We start from the raw sequence: 14,314 nt of genomic DNA, 5'->3' as shown, positions 1-14,314 counted from the left end.
AGAGCGAAGAAGGGCGGAGGGGCCCTGACCCCGCCCAAGCGGCCATTCCTCCGCAATGCTCGGCGCGGCCACAGGAGGGCGGCTCTGAGCAGCGCTGCGTCAATACCCCGAGGCGGCCACGGGTCGGCAGCACCGAGCGGCCGTTCCGCTCCCTTCCGCTGCTCCGCTGCTCGGGCTGCAGTGCTGGGGCGCACCACCGGAGGGCAGCACTGAGCCGGCTTCGCCTTCCCCCTGAGGCGGAGCCCAAGCCGGGCTCAGAGCCGCCACAGTGTGCCCGCGCAGGGCATTGCGGCGGCGAGACGCGGGGGGCCCCGCAGCCGGCGCCGCGCTGCCCGCCTGGGGCTGGGGCTGGGGCTGGGGCTGGGGTGGGGCTGGGAGCCCGGAGACAGCGACGCGGAACAAAGCCGGCTCGTGCCACCCTCCCCGCGCGGAGCAGGCGGCGTTTAAAAGCACACACAAGCACATGCAGGAGACAGGGAGGCCCGCCGGGCGGCGGGCGGGGAGGAAAGGGGCCCCGGGACAGACAAACAGCTTGGCGCTTCACCGCCCACCTGAGAACAGAGCCCGACAGGCCCCGCGCCCTGAGAACGACCCGCCCAGGCCTCCTGAACATCTCGCCGCAGCTCTCCGGCACCGCCCGGGTGTGCGGGGCTGCAGCGGGACGTGGGCTCCGGGCACAGCGGACCCTGCAGCCGGCAGACAAGCAGCTGAGTGGGGCCACTGAGGATCGGAGTCGGACCAATCGGCGCAAAGAAGAGTGTACAGCGCCCACCTATTCTGTCAACCAATCAGAATGCGACTGGGGGGCGTTGTCTTGTCCAAAGCCAATGAAAGCGAAGAAGGGTGTGGCGGCCCTGACCCCGCCCATGAGGCCACTCCACCCAATCGCCTTCTGCCTCAAAGTGGCCAACGAAAACGCGGGCCTCCGATCCGGGCCCGGAATGAAGGTCCGTGAATCGTGTTTGCGCCCCGGCCGCGGCCACAGCTCCAGTCACGTCCCGAGCGAGCGAGGCCGTGTTTCCTGCGCTCTCCGCGCCTTTCTCGCCCGGCTGCAATGTGCTGCAAGACCACAGCCCGCCGGCAGCGACCTGCTTGCTGTCTCTCAGCACAGGACGGCAGCACCGGGTCTGGTTTTCTTTCTCCGGCTGAATTCCCTGGCTGCCGTGCCCAGTGCGAAGCTCCGGACCGCGGCACGGGGCCCCTTTTGTTACGTGCCGGGAGCCCCAGGCCACGAAGCCCCGTTAGAAACGCGCCGGCGGCCCCGACCCTTTCCCTTCTTCTCCGCCCTTCTCTCCTGGCTGCAATGCGCAGAGAGAGCCACGGGAGGGCAGCACTTGAGGGCATTCCTTTAATACACTGGACTGCAGCACCGAGCTGCCGGTTCGTCTCCCCTCCGCGGCGCGGCTCCTCGTGGCTGCAGTGCTGGGAGCGCACCACCGGCGGGCAGCGCTGAGCCGGGCCACGGGTGCACACGATACCTATTATCTATGTACTAACTCCAGACACTGGGACGCGGTGATATGCAAGGATGATAAATGAATAGCTCTATCACTGTCGCCACGTACAGAGACAAGCAGAGAGGTAGTAATAGGATCACTGTGTCAATTATGGTGTGTATTACACGCACGCACACTATCTGCATGTCGGTATACACACACATCTTTACTGGATACATGTCTGTACAATTTACATTTTTGAAAGTAAGTACGCAATAAATAACACCCTCAGTTCAACTCCCTGTTGCCCAAATTATATTATTTTACACCAAAGATCCCAACGGTGTTTCCTGGACAACAGGTATTAATTTTTTTTTTCGCTAAAAATGGTAAATGTGGTGCTTTGCAAGATGCTGCCTAGAGAGGTTTTAGCGTCAGCCCGGAAGCAAACTGTGCTTCTTGGGGCCCTCGTGCACCCCTGTAGACCATGTCCCATCACAGCGAGGAGACACGGAGACTCCCCAGGCGGCAGGCGGAGAAGGGAAAAGGGGCACTAGGACAGACAGCTACAAGCGTCAACACCCACCTTAGAAGATAGCCCGACAGGTCCGCACGACCCACCCTGGTCGCCAGAGCAGCCTGCTGCAGCTCCCCGGGACCGCCCAGGTGTGCGGGGCAGCAGCGGGACCTGGGCCCCGGATTCAAGGGGCGGACAAAGAGCTGACCGGGGCCACTGGGGATCGGATTCGGACCAATGGGCACACAGAAGCCCGCAAGCCCCCACCATTCCAGTCAGCCAATCAGAATGTGAACAAGGACGCCGGGCTCCTGGTCCCGTCTCCCGCGGCACAGTCCAATCAGATCGAAGAAGGGCGGAGCGGCCGTGACCCCGCCCAAGAGGCCACTCCACCCAATCACCTGATCCCTCATGTTGGCCAATGGGAACACGAACCTCCGATCCCGGCCCTGAATCCGTGCCCAGTAAATCGTGCGGCCGCCGCGGCCGCGGTCCCTGCTCTCGTCGCGCCCCGAGCGAGCGAGGCCTTTTCTCCTCCTCTCTCTCTGCCTTCATCTCCCGCCTGCAACGCGGTGCAAGACCCACAGCCCGGCGGCACCGAGCCGCTCTCTCTCGGCCCTTGTCGCCCGGCTCCAATGCGGGCCTGTTTTTATTTCTCCGGCTGAATTTCCTGGCTGCCGTGCCCAGCGCGAAGCTGCGGACCGCGGCCCTGGGACGGTTTTGTGACGTGCCAGGATCCCCGGCCCGCGAAGCCCCGTTAGAAACGCGCGCGGGCGGCACCGGCCCTTTCCCTTGCTCTCCGCCCTTCTCTCCCGCCTGCAATGCGCAGGGCGGGGCACGGGAGGGTTTCTTTTAACGGTCTGGAGATGGATGCTTGACATGCCACTTACGTATCTCGTACCTCCCCATATACATATATATTGAGGCGCAAACATAATGGTATTTAAACACCTAAAGCGATTTCCCTTATTTCTGATATATATATATATATATATAGAGAGAGAGAGAGAGAGAGAGAGAGAGAGAGAGCAGTAGGATCGCGCTGTATCTTATGGGACGTATTCTGCACACGCATCATGTGCACATCTGTGTATACACACATACTTATTAGACGCATCTCTGTACAGTTTCAAGTTCATCAGAGTAACTACAGAATGAAGACCACTGCCACTTCAAGCCGTCCTTCTCCGTATTTTATTATGTCACACCAAGAATACCAGACTCCGCACTAGAACTGAAGAGACGTCTTGCAGCGTCTACTAAACAACCACGGGCTTTTCTTTCCTTTTCTCTTAAAAAAAATGTGACAGTCCGTGCAAATAGAGTTACCAACGATATACCTCAGAACAGAGCCACATGGGACCGGAACCCGGGCAAAGGGGGCCGGCCCCTGGGCCGGGCCGGGCTCGCCCTCCCTCTCCCCCCGGCACACCCCCGCGCCGGCCCGCTGAACATCTCCCCGAGGCGTGGGAGTCGGACCAATCGGCACGCAGAGCAGGGAGCCCCCCCCCCCCATCTCTGACAGTCCATCAGAGCGCCTAGACGCGCCTCTTTCGGCAGAGGCCAATCAGAACGAAGCAAGGCGGACGGGCACCGACTCCGCCCACACGGCCTTCCCAACCAATCGCTGCACGGCCCCTGCGGCCCCCAGGAACACGGGGCTCCGATCACTGCTCCAGGGACGCCCGAGCGAGCGAGGCCTTTTCTCTCCTTCTCTCTCTGCCTTCATCTCCCGCCTGCCTGAGCTGCAGCTGCGGCGCCGGAGCCGCTTTCTCTCTCCCGGCCCTTCTCTCTTGGTTGCAAAACCCGGTTTGAACGCTGGGGGAGTAGCACAGGGCAGGGCTTTCTTTTCTCTGCCTTTAAAGCCCGGCTGCTCCGCGCAGGTTGAAGGGCAGGGCGGGCGGCTCCAAGCCCCTCTCCAGCCCCAGGCGGGCAGCGCGGAGCCGGCTTGGGTGCCCGCCGCAATGCCCGGCGCGGCCACAGGAGGGCGGCCCTGAGCAGCGCTCTTTCTCCGCCTTCACGTGCTGGGTCCAGGCCCCAACGGGGCCACCGGAGGGCAGCACTGAGCGGGGAACCCCCTCCAGTCCTCCACACCTATTGCGGGGCACGAGCCCGGCGCAGCGCAGCGGGGACGTGGAGGGGCGCGACGGCGCACGCCCTGAGCCTGCAAAAAGGCGTCCAGGATCACCCCTTGCTGCTGCCAGGAGCGCCTGCCGGTAGTCGCCACCCTCCCACCCCGCTGCCAACGGTGCCGGCGGCATCTCCGGGAGCTCCGCGCTTCCCGCCACCGGGTTCCCGTCGCCGCTAGCTGAGCCGCGCCGCCCCCTCGCCCCCCCGGGGGCACGCGTCGTTTATGCGCAGGCCTCTGTCCCCGCCTGCACCCGCATCTGCCATTCTTGACCGGCAGCTGGCTAGTCTATAAATACTGTTATTGGCTGAAGGGAAATTAGGGGGAACTCAGCCAATTCAAGAAAACCTGCCGCCAGTCTGTGTGCTACTTTCCTCCCACCTCCTGGGTCTCACCGGCCAAGATAAGTGAGAACCGACATTGTGCGGTGATGGGTACCCAGACAGGCTTTGGGATAAATGTTTGCTCTCATGTGTTAAGGTGCAAACACATAACAGTGGGGCTAGAGCCTTGCTTACAGGTTACCTGTCCTCTAGGCAAGCGGGGTGAGGAGCGGGGCGCGGAGGAGGTGGCAAGAGGGAGGAGGTTGCAGGGAAATGCCTCCCATAGGCTGTAGACATGGTCCGTGGCTGCCAGAGTCTGCATCTGTATCACGCTGAGAAGGCTTTAATACTAGACGAAACCAAGGATGAGTAACTGCTTTCTGGAAAAGTGAGAGACAGCAGCTGCTGCCTGGTTTACCGGTGTTATTTATTACCGGTGCTGTGGATTGTCGCATGAGTCCTGGAAATCGGGGGCGCTGCGAAGCGCCGAACCCACCGAACGGTTTCACTGGCCACCGAGGCAGTGATGACAAGGCATGGCGCCGAAACTATCGAGGACTGAGTCCCAACGCGCATGCGCACTGGGCACAAACACAACAGGTTCCCCCCGTCCGGTCATTAATCGGGGGAGGAGGCAGGGACGCTCCCTCTAGCCACTCCGGGCCCGCAACCGTCGCCGCGCGGAGCACAGAGCTGGTGTGCAAGAAAGCGGCCGGATCGTTAAACCAACGGCGGGGCGGTGGTGATCATTAAATCACTGCGCATGGGTAGAATTGTTGGATGACAAAGACGTCTATGAGCCGCCAGTTATCCGCATGCGCACTTGGGTACGGGTGAGCACAGGGTTTCCCATCAATTGGCAAGGCAAGTTCGCATGCGCATGGCTGACAGGCTGATCAGCTGACCGCCGAATTTCGTGCTACTAGGTTAGCGCGCATGCGCAGCGGCTGGCGACCGCCCGTGCGTATTACGCGTCGGGCGCCTCCGCTCCGCGCGCCGGAAGACCACCTCGAACACGAGATCGTGGCCGAGGCGGAAGGAGGGCCCTGGGTGTCCCGCTCCGGCCGTTTCCAGCCCCGTGCTTCGCCGCCGCTCCCGCCGCCCACGCCCGGTTTGACGGGCGAACGGAAGACCAGGCCGCGGGCAGGGTTCTCCCGGCGCCCGGAGGCACTTGCGTTTCCGCAGCTGGCCCCTTCTTCCGCCTGTTGGTCTCCGTCCAGCCAGCCTCCCCCATGCGCTCGTTTCATGGAAAACTTTGGCTCTAGATTAAACGGTTGCTTGTTTCCACTCCTCTGTGCCCCTTTGCACTTCAGACTCGCATGTTCAACGGCCATGAGAGTGTTAAAGAGAAATGTTGAGTGGCATGGGTAGAGGCACACTCGTATAACTTTAAGACCACAGCGGACAAGTTGTGGCAGTGAAATGTCCTGCAATGGAGGTGGCTCATGCCTACGTGGTAGCCTTTCAAAATTTGTCGTCACGGAGGTCTCAGTTTTGTGACAGACAAGAACGAGCTGTAGCCCGACCGAGTAGAGGGAGGGGATCATAGTATAATGGGCCGAAGTGCAAGGACTTGGCTAACAATAGAAGGGAAAACAAAAAAGGTGGTGAAATTGAACAGACAACTTTGGACCAAAGGCTGAAGGAAAGGAGCTACTGCTCAGCCAGCTTGATCAGCTGTTTACTGTGCATACATATTCCCACTTTAGCTTGGGTCAGTGGGGCAATATCGAGGACCATCTCTCCCTTAGGTGCCCCACTCATCCCCTTTAAGTCATAGCTCAATCATGGATATCTGCTACATTCCTGTTGTCCACAACGATTAGGCAAGGCCTCAACTTCGTGGCTGTATTCTACGTACTGCTTTTGATGTGCTGTGATGACCATTTCTATTGTAAGATTTTTTTTCTATGGGAGGAAGTTCCTCTGCAGTTCTTACAAAACCCAATAATGGCTCTTTTGAATTGTATAGCAACAGGAACAATTCCACCCCTCCCCTTCCAGAGCACCCCCCACCCCAGGTCAGTTGCCATCTCTAAAGATGGGGGAGGGGGGGGATTCTAGACCAATGGCAGGCAACCTGGTCTTTGTCAATGCCTCTAGTAATCCCTCCCCAAGCATAGCCTGCTTTGGTGTCTACCTGTTTCTGCATCCTACAGCGGAGCAGAAGCTTCTAATCAAATCATTAATCCCAGAAGCCACTCGGGGCCTCCTAAATATCTGTTCAGGTTTGGCCCGGACATTCATGCAGAAAGTTTCCCCAGATGACTACCCGGTTTTGGGGTTTCTGACTCGGCACCATTACCCCAACTTGTATACAGCAAACTGGCAAGAGAGTCAGAACTGCTGGAGAAAGAGCCAATATATCAGGTTCCGTGTTACAAAACAGGAAGTAACTCAGTCTCACCGTAAAGAAATAAGCCCTAACTCTTCTTGCCGCAATATATTTAAAGGTAAAATAACCGTCTCCCTCACACCTCACCGTTCTGAGCACGCTGCCCGTCTTTGCTGTACAGAACTCGGGGAGCGTGGCAACTATGCACAGTGCCACGCTCCTGCATTCTTTACAGTTACACAACATGCTTTCTTTGGGGCCCCCGTCCCAACCACTGTCTTCCTAGGTAAGAGACAGCCCACTCGTACAATGAACACCTGTTGGTCCACACAAATGCAGCAGACACGTGTGTTAGTGCACATCTATGGATCAATTCAGCATTCCGTGATATCGCAGACCTGAGGTAAGCCCAGCGACAGGAGAGCAACTACTGCGGCTATGACATGATTTTTCAAAGAACCCTGCAGACCGTTTCTTTCATAGTGGTTAGTTTCCCTCCTCTGTTAGAAACCCCTTCAGTTAAAGACATTTTCCCAAACTTCTCTCCAAAAGTCACAGTTCAAAGAATGCAACTGGATTATGGGAAACTAACTCCTCCCCTTGAAATCTTCCACCAAGCAGAGACACTGAACTGTCCCATCTCAATCAGGTCATAAATACTGCAAGTGTAGGGTTCATCATCAGCCACAGTTGAACTTCTTTATCCTCAAAATTATGAAAAGGAGTCTCTTCTCCAGATAGTTAACCCCCTTAGTTCTTGATTTGTTAGCACAAAAGCAGACATCTTCAGGGTACTTCCCTTTACAGCAAACTGTCTGGAGGAGTCGGAGGCACGCTGCCACCACGAGAACGTGGAGTTATTTCAACAGCGTCTCAAACCGTCAGACTGCTTAGCATGCCCCTGCGTTCCTGCAAGAGGAAGACAGTTTCGGATGTCCAGAGGAGACAGAACCCATGTAGCTCAGCCTTAACTCTGGGTTGAGAACACTCTTCTCCCCAACCAGTAGAAAGCACCAGGGCAGGGGAGGTCTCTCTTCACTGCAGGGTGGAAGGATTGTGATCACTCACACCAGGGGTGGGAAAGACGGATCAAGAGAGAGGATCCCATGCAGTCCTTCAGACTGGCTCATACTTCCCTCAGTTCTCACACATTGCCGTTGGCTTTGGGTTTTGATTTAGACTTGAAAGAGAAGCGCTTAATAAGACGGCGAGAAAAACTCCCCGCTTTCTTCCTAGCAGCAGAGCTGGTGCTGGCATTGGAGAGGTCATCCTGTGATTGGCTCAGACCAGCTTCCTTCTGTTTGTTCTTCCTCCGGAAGATGAGTTTGCTACCACTTCGAAGAAAGCTGACTGCAGAAAGGGAACACAGAAGTCAATGGCAAAGCTGGGAATAAAGCCAACTCCAAGCCCAAACTCCAGCCACTAGACCACGTTTCCTTCCTGGCATCACAGCCTAACAACATACCCAGGCGCACACTCTCCAAATTCTAGCGCTTCGCACAGTGCAAGGCCTCACCTTCCCAAAGGAACTCCTTCTTCCCCAATTCTTTCTACTCTACTAGGTCTTAGGTTGGGTATTTTTCACCCGTCAAAAAACAAGCAAACCAACCAAGAAAACAACCACCTTGGTCAACTGCCAGGTCAAAAAATGGTCGTATACTTTAAGCATTACTTTACTGGAACAGTGAAGAGAGAGAGAGAGAGAGTTTAAGTGCTTACGCCAATTCTAAAAAAACACCTATCACCACAGAACAGCAATATTAAATACTAAAAAGTTCCTATTAATTTTTATGACTATCAAATGTTAGATAAGTATAGACGTGAATAATATGCAAGGCTGAACAGTTATTTTCCTTGGCTTTTATTCCAAAAACTCAGAGTCATCCCGGACACTTACAAAAAATGTTAAACAGAAACAAAACACTGGGGTCTGCTGAAAGTTATCTGCAGACTGAGGCAGATTTCACTACAGTCACTATTATATCACGTTCAAATTTTCCTTTACAATTACAGGTACTTTTTTTTGTTGGTTTGTTTTGGGTGCGTTTTGGAATCTGATTTCCTTAGGATTGCAGGCAGGGGCTCTTGGCATGTCTATGCCTTATTCATTAATCAAGTCCTGTTTATGAAAAAAGGTGGGGGTTGCGCTCCATGTTAGGGAACAGTATACCAGTTCTACCTTCCAAATGGGACCAGAGGAAGGCTCAACTGAGACCCTGTGGGTCAAGCTCCAAAGAGGGCGGGGGGGAGGGATCTGGTGGTAGGGGCTTACTACAGGCCACCACATCAGGAGGAAGAGCTGGATCAGGAATTCTCTGGGCAGCTGGGGGAGGCCGTGCATGCAAAGGATGTTGTGGTCATGGGGGATATGAATTACCCTGACATCAACTGGGAGGAGCAGTCGGCCAGGTCGAGCCACTCACAAAGGCTCCTGACTTGCATCCGGGACCTGCACCTCGTGCAGGAGGTGCTCGTCCCCACTAGGGGAAACGCCATGCTAGATCTGGTGTTAGCCTCCGGGGACTACCTGGTGGGGGAGGTGCTAGTACAAGGGAGGCTAGGGGACAGTGATCATGAAATGCTCCAGTTTGCTATTCAGAGAAAGGTGGGGAGGGTAACTAGCACAGCACAAATGCTTGACTCTGGGAAAGCCAACTTCGATGTGCTCAGGGCAGTAGTCAGGGAGGCACTCGGAGCCCAGCAGGTAGCTAGTATGCGGGTCCAGGAAAGGTGGTCCTTCCTCAAGGAGGCTATCCTTGGGGCGCAGCAGGACGCAATTCCTCTGCGCAGGAAGGCGGGAAAAGGGTCCAAGAAACATTCGTGGCTGAGCGCGGATATCCAGGCTGGCCTGAGGGCAAAGAAAAAAAAAAAGTGCACTGGTGATGGAAGCAGGGGGCAAGGACAAAGGAGGAGTACACCTCCCTGACCTGAGCTTGTAGGGATTTGGTGAGGAAGGCTAAAGCAGCACTGGAGCTTAGATAACCTTCTGGTATTAAGGATAACAAAAAGTCCTTCTTCAAGTATACAGGTAGCAAGAAGAAGTCTCAGGGTAACACTGGACCCCCACCAGCCAGGGCAGGGCAGGGCAGGGCAGGGCAGGGCAGTTGGTGACGGACGCACGAGAGAAGGCAAAACTCTTCAACGAGTTCTTTGCCTCCGTGATCCTGTCCGCTGACAGTGGGGTGCTCTCGGGTGACAGCGCAGAGAGGCCCGGGAAGGATGCGAGTCCCCCAACAGTTAGTTCAGACCTAGTTAAGGATTACATGGAGGGCTTAGATGTGTCCAAGTTGGCAGACCCAGATGACCTTCATCCACAGGCGCTGAGGGAATTGGCTGGTGTCATTGCGGAGCCTTTGGCACGGCTGTTCGAGAACTGCTGGTGCTCGGGCCAAGTCCCTGAGGACTGGAAAAGAGCCAACGTGGTCCCTATTTTCAAGAAGGGGAGGAAGGAAAAGCCTGGCAACTACGGGCCAGTCAGCCTCACGTCTATCCTAGGGAAGGTCTTTGAAGAAATGATCAAGGGCCACATTTGTGAGAGCCCTGCAGGGGAAGTGATGTTGAGGGGTAACCAGCACGGGTTCGTGCCAGGCCGATCCTGTCCGACTAACCTGGTCTCTTTCCATGACCGGGTAACAAAGAGCTTAGTTGTGAAGGAGGAAGTCAATGTCATCTTCTTGCACTTCCAGAAGGCCTTCAACAGTGTCCCACCCAATTCTGGTGGGCAAGCTGAGGGACTGCGGCACTGACGAATGCACGGTCACATGGGTGGCAAACTGGCTCCAGGGGTGCACCCAGAGGGTGGTGGTGGACGGGTCGATGTCGACCTGGGGGGGTGTGGGCAGCAGAGTCCCCCAGGGCTCGGTCCTTGGGCCCGTGCTGTTCAACATCTTCATTAGCCACCTGGACCAGGGTGTGGAGAGCACCCTGTTCAAGTTCACTGATGACACCAAGCTGTGGAGTAAAGTGAATACACCAGCAGGCAGGGACCGCATCCAGGCAGAGCTGGATAGGTTGGAGAAGTGGGCGGATCTGAACAGGACACGGTTCAACAAGGACAAGTGCAGGGTGCTGCACCTGGGGAGAGGGAACCAGCATTACCGTTATAGGTTAGGGGCTGACCGTCTCGGCAGCACAGAGGCAGAGAGGGATCTTGGAGTCAGGATCGACTCCAGGATGAATACAAGATGCCAATGTGACGAAGCAATAGGCAGAGCCGACCGCACCCTGTCCTGCATCAACAGGGGCATCACTAACAGGTCCAGAGAGGTCTTGCTCCCCCCTCTACACGCGGTGCTGGTCAGGCCGCAGCTGGAGTCCTGTGTCCGGTTCTGGGCGCCGCACTTCAAGAAGGACGTGGAGAACCTGGAGAGGGTCCAGAGGAGGCCACTCATGCGGTTGGGGGGCCTCCGTGGCCAGCCTTATGAGGAGAGGCTGAGGGACCTGAATCTCTTCAGTCTCCGCAAGAGGAGACTGAGGGGGGATCTTGTGGCTGCCTACAACATTATCAGGGGCCAGCAGCAGGGACTCGGGGAAAGTCTGTTCCCCAGGGCCCCCCTTGGAGTCACCGGGAACAATGGCCACAAGCTAAGGGAGGATAGGTTTAGGTTAAATATTAGGAAGAACTAGTTCACGGTAAGGGTGGCCAGAGCCTGGAATAGGCTTCCCAGGGAGGTGGTGCTCTCACCTTCCCTGGAAATCTTCAAGAGGAGACTGGACAGGCACCTGGCTGGGGTCTTATGACCCCTCCCACCCCCAGCGCTCCTTCCTGCCCATGGCAGGGGGTCAGACTCAACGATCTGTCTAGGTCCCTTCCGACTCACTGATTCTATGAATTATTTGAACCTCATTTAGCGTAAGAGAGCCCGGCTGAGTACACACTTATACTCTGAGCTGCCACACCATCTGCTGGAAGTAAGAGCTTGGCTCATGTACGGAGCTAAGGAAAGTACTACCATTTCACTTCCAGTCTGAACTCTATGGAGGGTACTACTGGTACCTTCCACCAAGCAATGGCACCGGAGGCAGGGGTGTTGGGGTAGAGCTCAATAACTTAATATCCCATTTCCTTCCTAGCTTTTCACACCGTCTCTGCGTCCTCGGTCGAGGCCACAAACCCGCCTCTTTGGCACGGACCACAATGTCACTCTGCACCATAAACCTAAACCCACTGGGAACGGACAAGACTCCTTCCTTTCCGTTACAAAAAAATCCTTTGCCCAACACTCGGCTGAAGTTCTCTGCTTCAGTTTCATCCCATTGCTCTTCGGCCTGTCACGATACTCCTGAGCAAGTTACGACACCTCAGGACGACTTAGGGCAGGGGCTGTCAACCGGTACTTGGGAAGCCCCCTGGGGGCACGTGGCAGTGAAGCGGAGAAGCTGGGGGCACTTCCAGTTTCGCCGGCAGCACTTGTGGTTTTGCCACCAGAGCATGTTGTTTTGCTGCAGTGGATGCCCCCCCGCCTCCACCCGACACTGAGAAAGCCCTCCCCCACCCCCACTTCTCCACCGGCCGGGGGACTCCCTGCTTCTGGGCTGGCCGCCAGGGGTAGCCCAACCAAAAGAGGTTGAAAGCCCCTGCCTTAGGGTATATTGCACCCTACCTACCTACCTACCCAGTTCGCATCCCCAGAATACAGGACATCCCTTTGGCAGCGGGGCCTGCCTGTCGCCAATCAGCAATGAGGGGCGGGGCTGCCACATTAGCCAACCAGCAGCTAGGGGGTCGGGCCACCCTGGCTGACTAGGACCCTGCTCCTAGCTGCGCACTGCCCTACCCGCTGGGCACAGCCCGCAGACTTGCGAGGGCAAGTAATATTAACATGTAAAATTGCCACCACCTAACTGAAAAACGAGATTTTTGCCACCCGTTCCTCATTCAGAAACCAAGAGGGGACAAAGGGTTTAAAACAGGATAGTCCAGTATAAGACAGGACCAATGGCCACCCTAAATACACTGCCCTAATAAATACCCCACTCCCAACTAGCTCTGGAACTGGAAGCACTACCACCTACAGTTTTGAAGCTAGCACAGGGCATCTGCACTTGCATTTCCATACTTACCTGGCAGCGGAAATACCACGACCACTAAGGCGGTTTTTCTAGTCGCTCGGGATAACCCCTTTTCTGGCACGGGGTAGTACCCACAAGGTAACACGTAGTTAACCTCTTATGTTCATTTCCCGTGGGAAGATCTTGGCTTATGCCCATTTTATCTAGATGGGAGACTCATCTGTAGCTTGCTCCTGCAGCCGTATGGCCGAGGGCGAGCAAAACTTGGGGGCATCTGAACCCCAAGCCTCTGAGCCTGGTCCTGCACATAGGATGCCTGCCAAAGGATTTGGAAGCATGTGAAGCCCCACGTGGGGGTGGAGGATGTTTGCTGGTAGTCGGGTCATATATGGTTCTCGAATGACTCACGGATTTGCAATGGATTTGGCTTGGGACAAAATTAAAAAACAAAAACAAAAACCCAATCAATAAATATTTAAAAAAAGAAAAATCTGCACTTGCATTTCCATGCAGCATGAGGCTGACTTCCTTCCGACTCTAGAGCTCAAAAAAAGACAAACCCCAACATGCCATTTATAGACTACTGCATCTCCCCCATCATCTCCCCATTTTTGGACCTGGTGCTGGCCACTGGAGATGACCTGGTGCAGGGGCTGCGGGTGCTCGACCACCTGGGCAGCAGCGATCATCATCGCCTGCTGGAATTTACCATGCAGCGCAAGGTGGCAAAGGCCTGCAGCAAGGCAGCAGCCCTAGATTTCAAGAGGGTGGACTCAGCGAGCTAAGGAGAATAGTCGGGGAGGCACCGAGGTCCCGGGAAGGGAGGGGAGCCAGGTGTCCAAGAAGAGCGGTCGCTCCTTAAGGAGACCATCCTCCAAGCCCAAAGGGAGGTGTAATCCCAACACGGACCAAAGGGAGCAGGAGGGTGCAAAAGCCCCCATGGCTCACCCAAAGCATCCGGGCATGTCACCCAGCAAAAAGGGAGGTGCACACCCAATGGAAGGGAGAGGCCATCCCCAGGGAGGACTATACTACAGTTGCTCGAGCTGCGGGGGGGCTAGGGGGTCAGGAAGGCCAAGGCAGAGATGGGACCGGGACTAGCTTCCCAGATCAAGGACAACAACAAGAACTCCTTTTTTTAAATACATAGGGGGCAAAAAGAAGGTACCGGGTAACGTGGAGCCCCTGCAAGACACGCTAGGAAATTTGGTCGTCACACCAAACGACAAAGCTAACCTATTTAATGACTTCTTTGCCTCCATTTTCCTGAGCACGGACCAGATCAGCCCCCGCCACTGGGCCCCCCTCAGGGCCCAAGGGAGGCGTACCTAGGCCAAGGGTCAGTGAGGATCTAGGGCAGGGAACTTCTGGAGGGACTGGATGCATTCAAATCAGCTGGTCCGGACGATCTCCCCCGCCGAGCGCTGAGGCAATTAGCTGAGGTCATTGCGGGACCCCTGGCACGGCTGTACGAGCACTCGTGGTGCTCTGGTGTGGTGCCAGAGGACTGGAAGAGGGCCAACGTGGTTCCCATCTTCAAAAAGGGGAGGAAGGAGGACCCGG

At 56.1% G+C, this 14,314-nt stretch overlaps 1 protein-coding gene across 1 annotated transcript in view; it reads right to left on the bottom strand.

Annotated features, from left to right (window-relative positions):
• Positions 1 to 6,757: 6,757 nt before the first annotated feature.
• The window catches only part of C2CD2L (C2CD2 like), a gene marked incomplete at its 5' end in the record, with an annotated part of 30,139 nt that continues 22,582 nt past the window's right edge, over positions 6,758 to 14,314 (bottom strand). Inside the window, 1 exon segment of the mRNA XM_019546922.1 lies at positions 6,758 to 8,089. Coding sequence (XP_019402467.1) covers positions 7,884 to 8,089 — 206 coding nt within the window.

Source organism: Crocodylus porosus, unplaced genomic scaffold (genome assembly GCF_001723895.1).
Source record: "Crocodylus porosus isolate Cpor-Errol unplaced genomic scaffold, CroPor_comp1, whole genome shotgun sequence".
Taxonomy (NCBI): domain Eukaryota; kingdom Metazoa; phylum Chordata; order Crocodylia; family Crocodylidae; genus Crocodylus; species Crocodylus porosus.
This window is presented reverse-complemented; position numbering and strand designations above follow the sequence as displayed.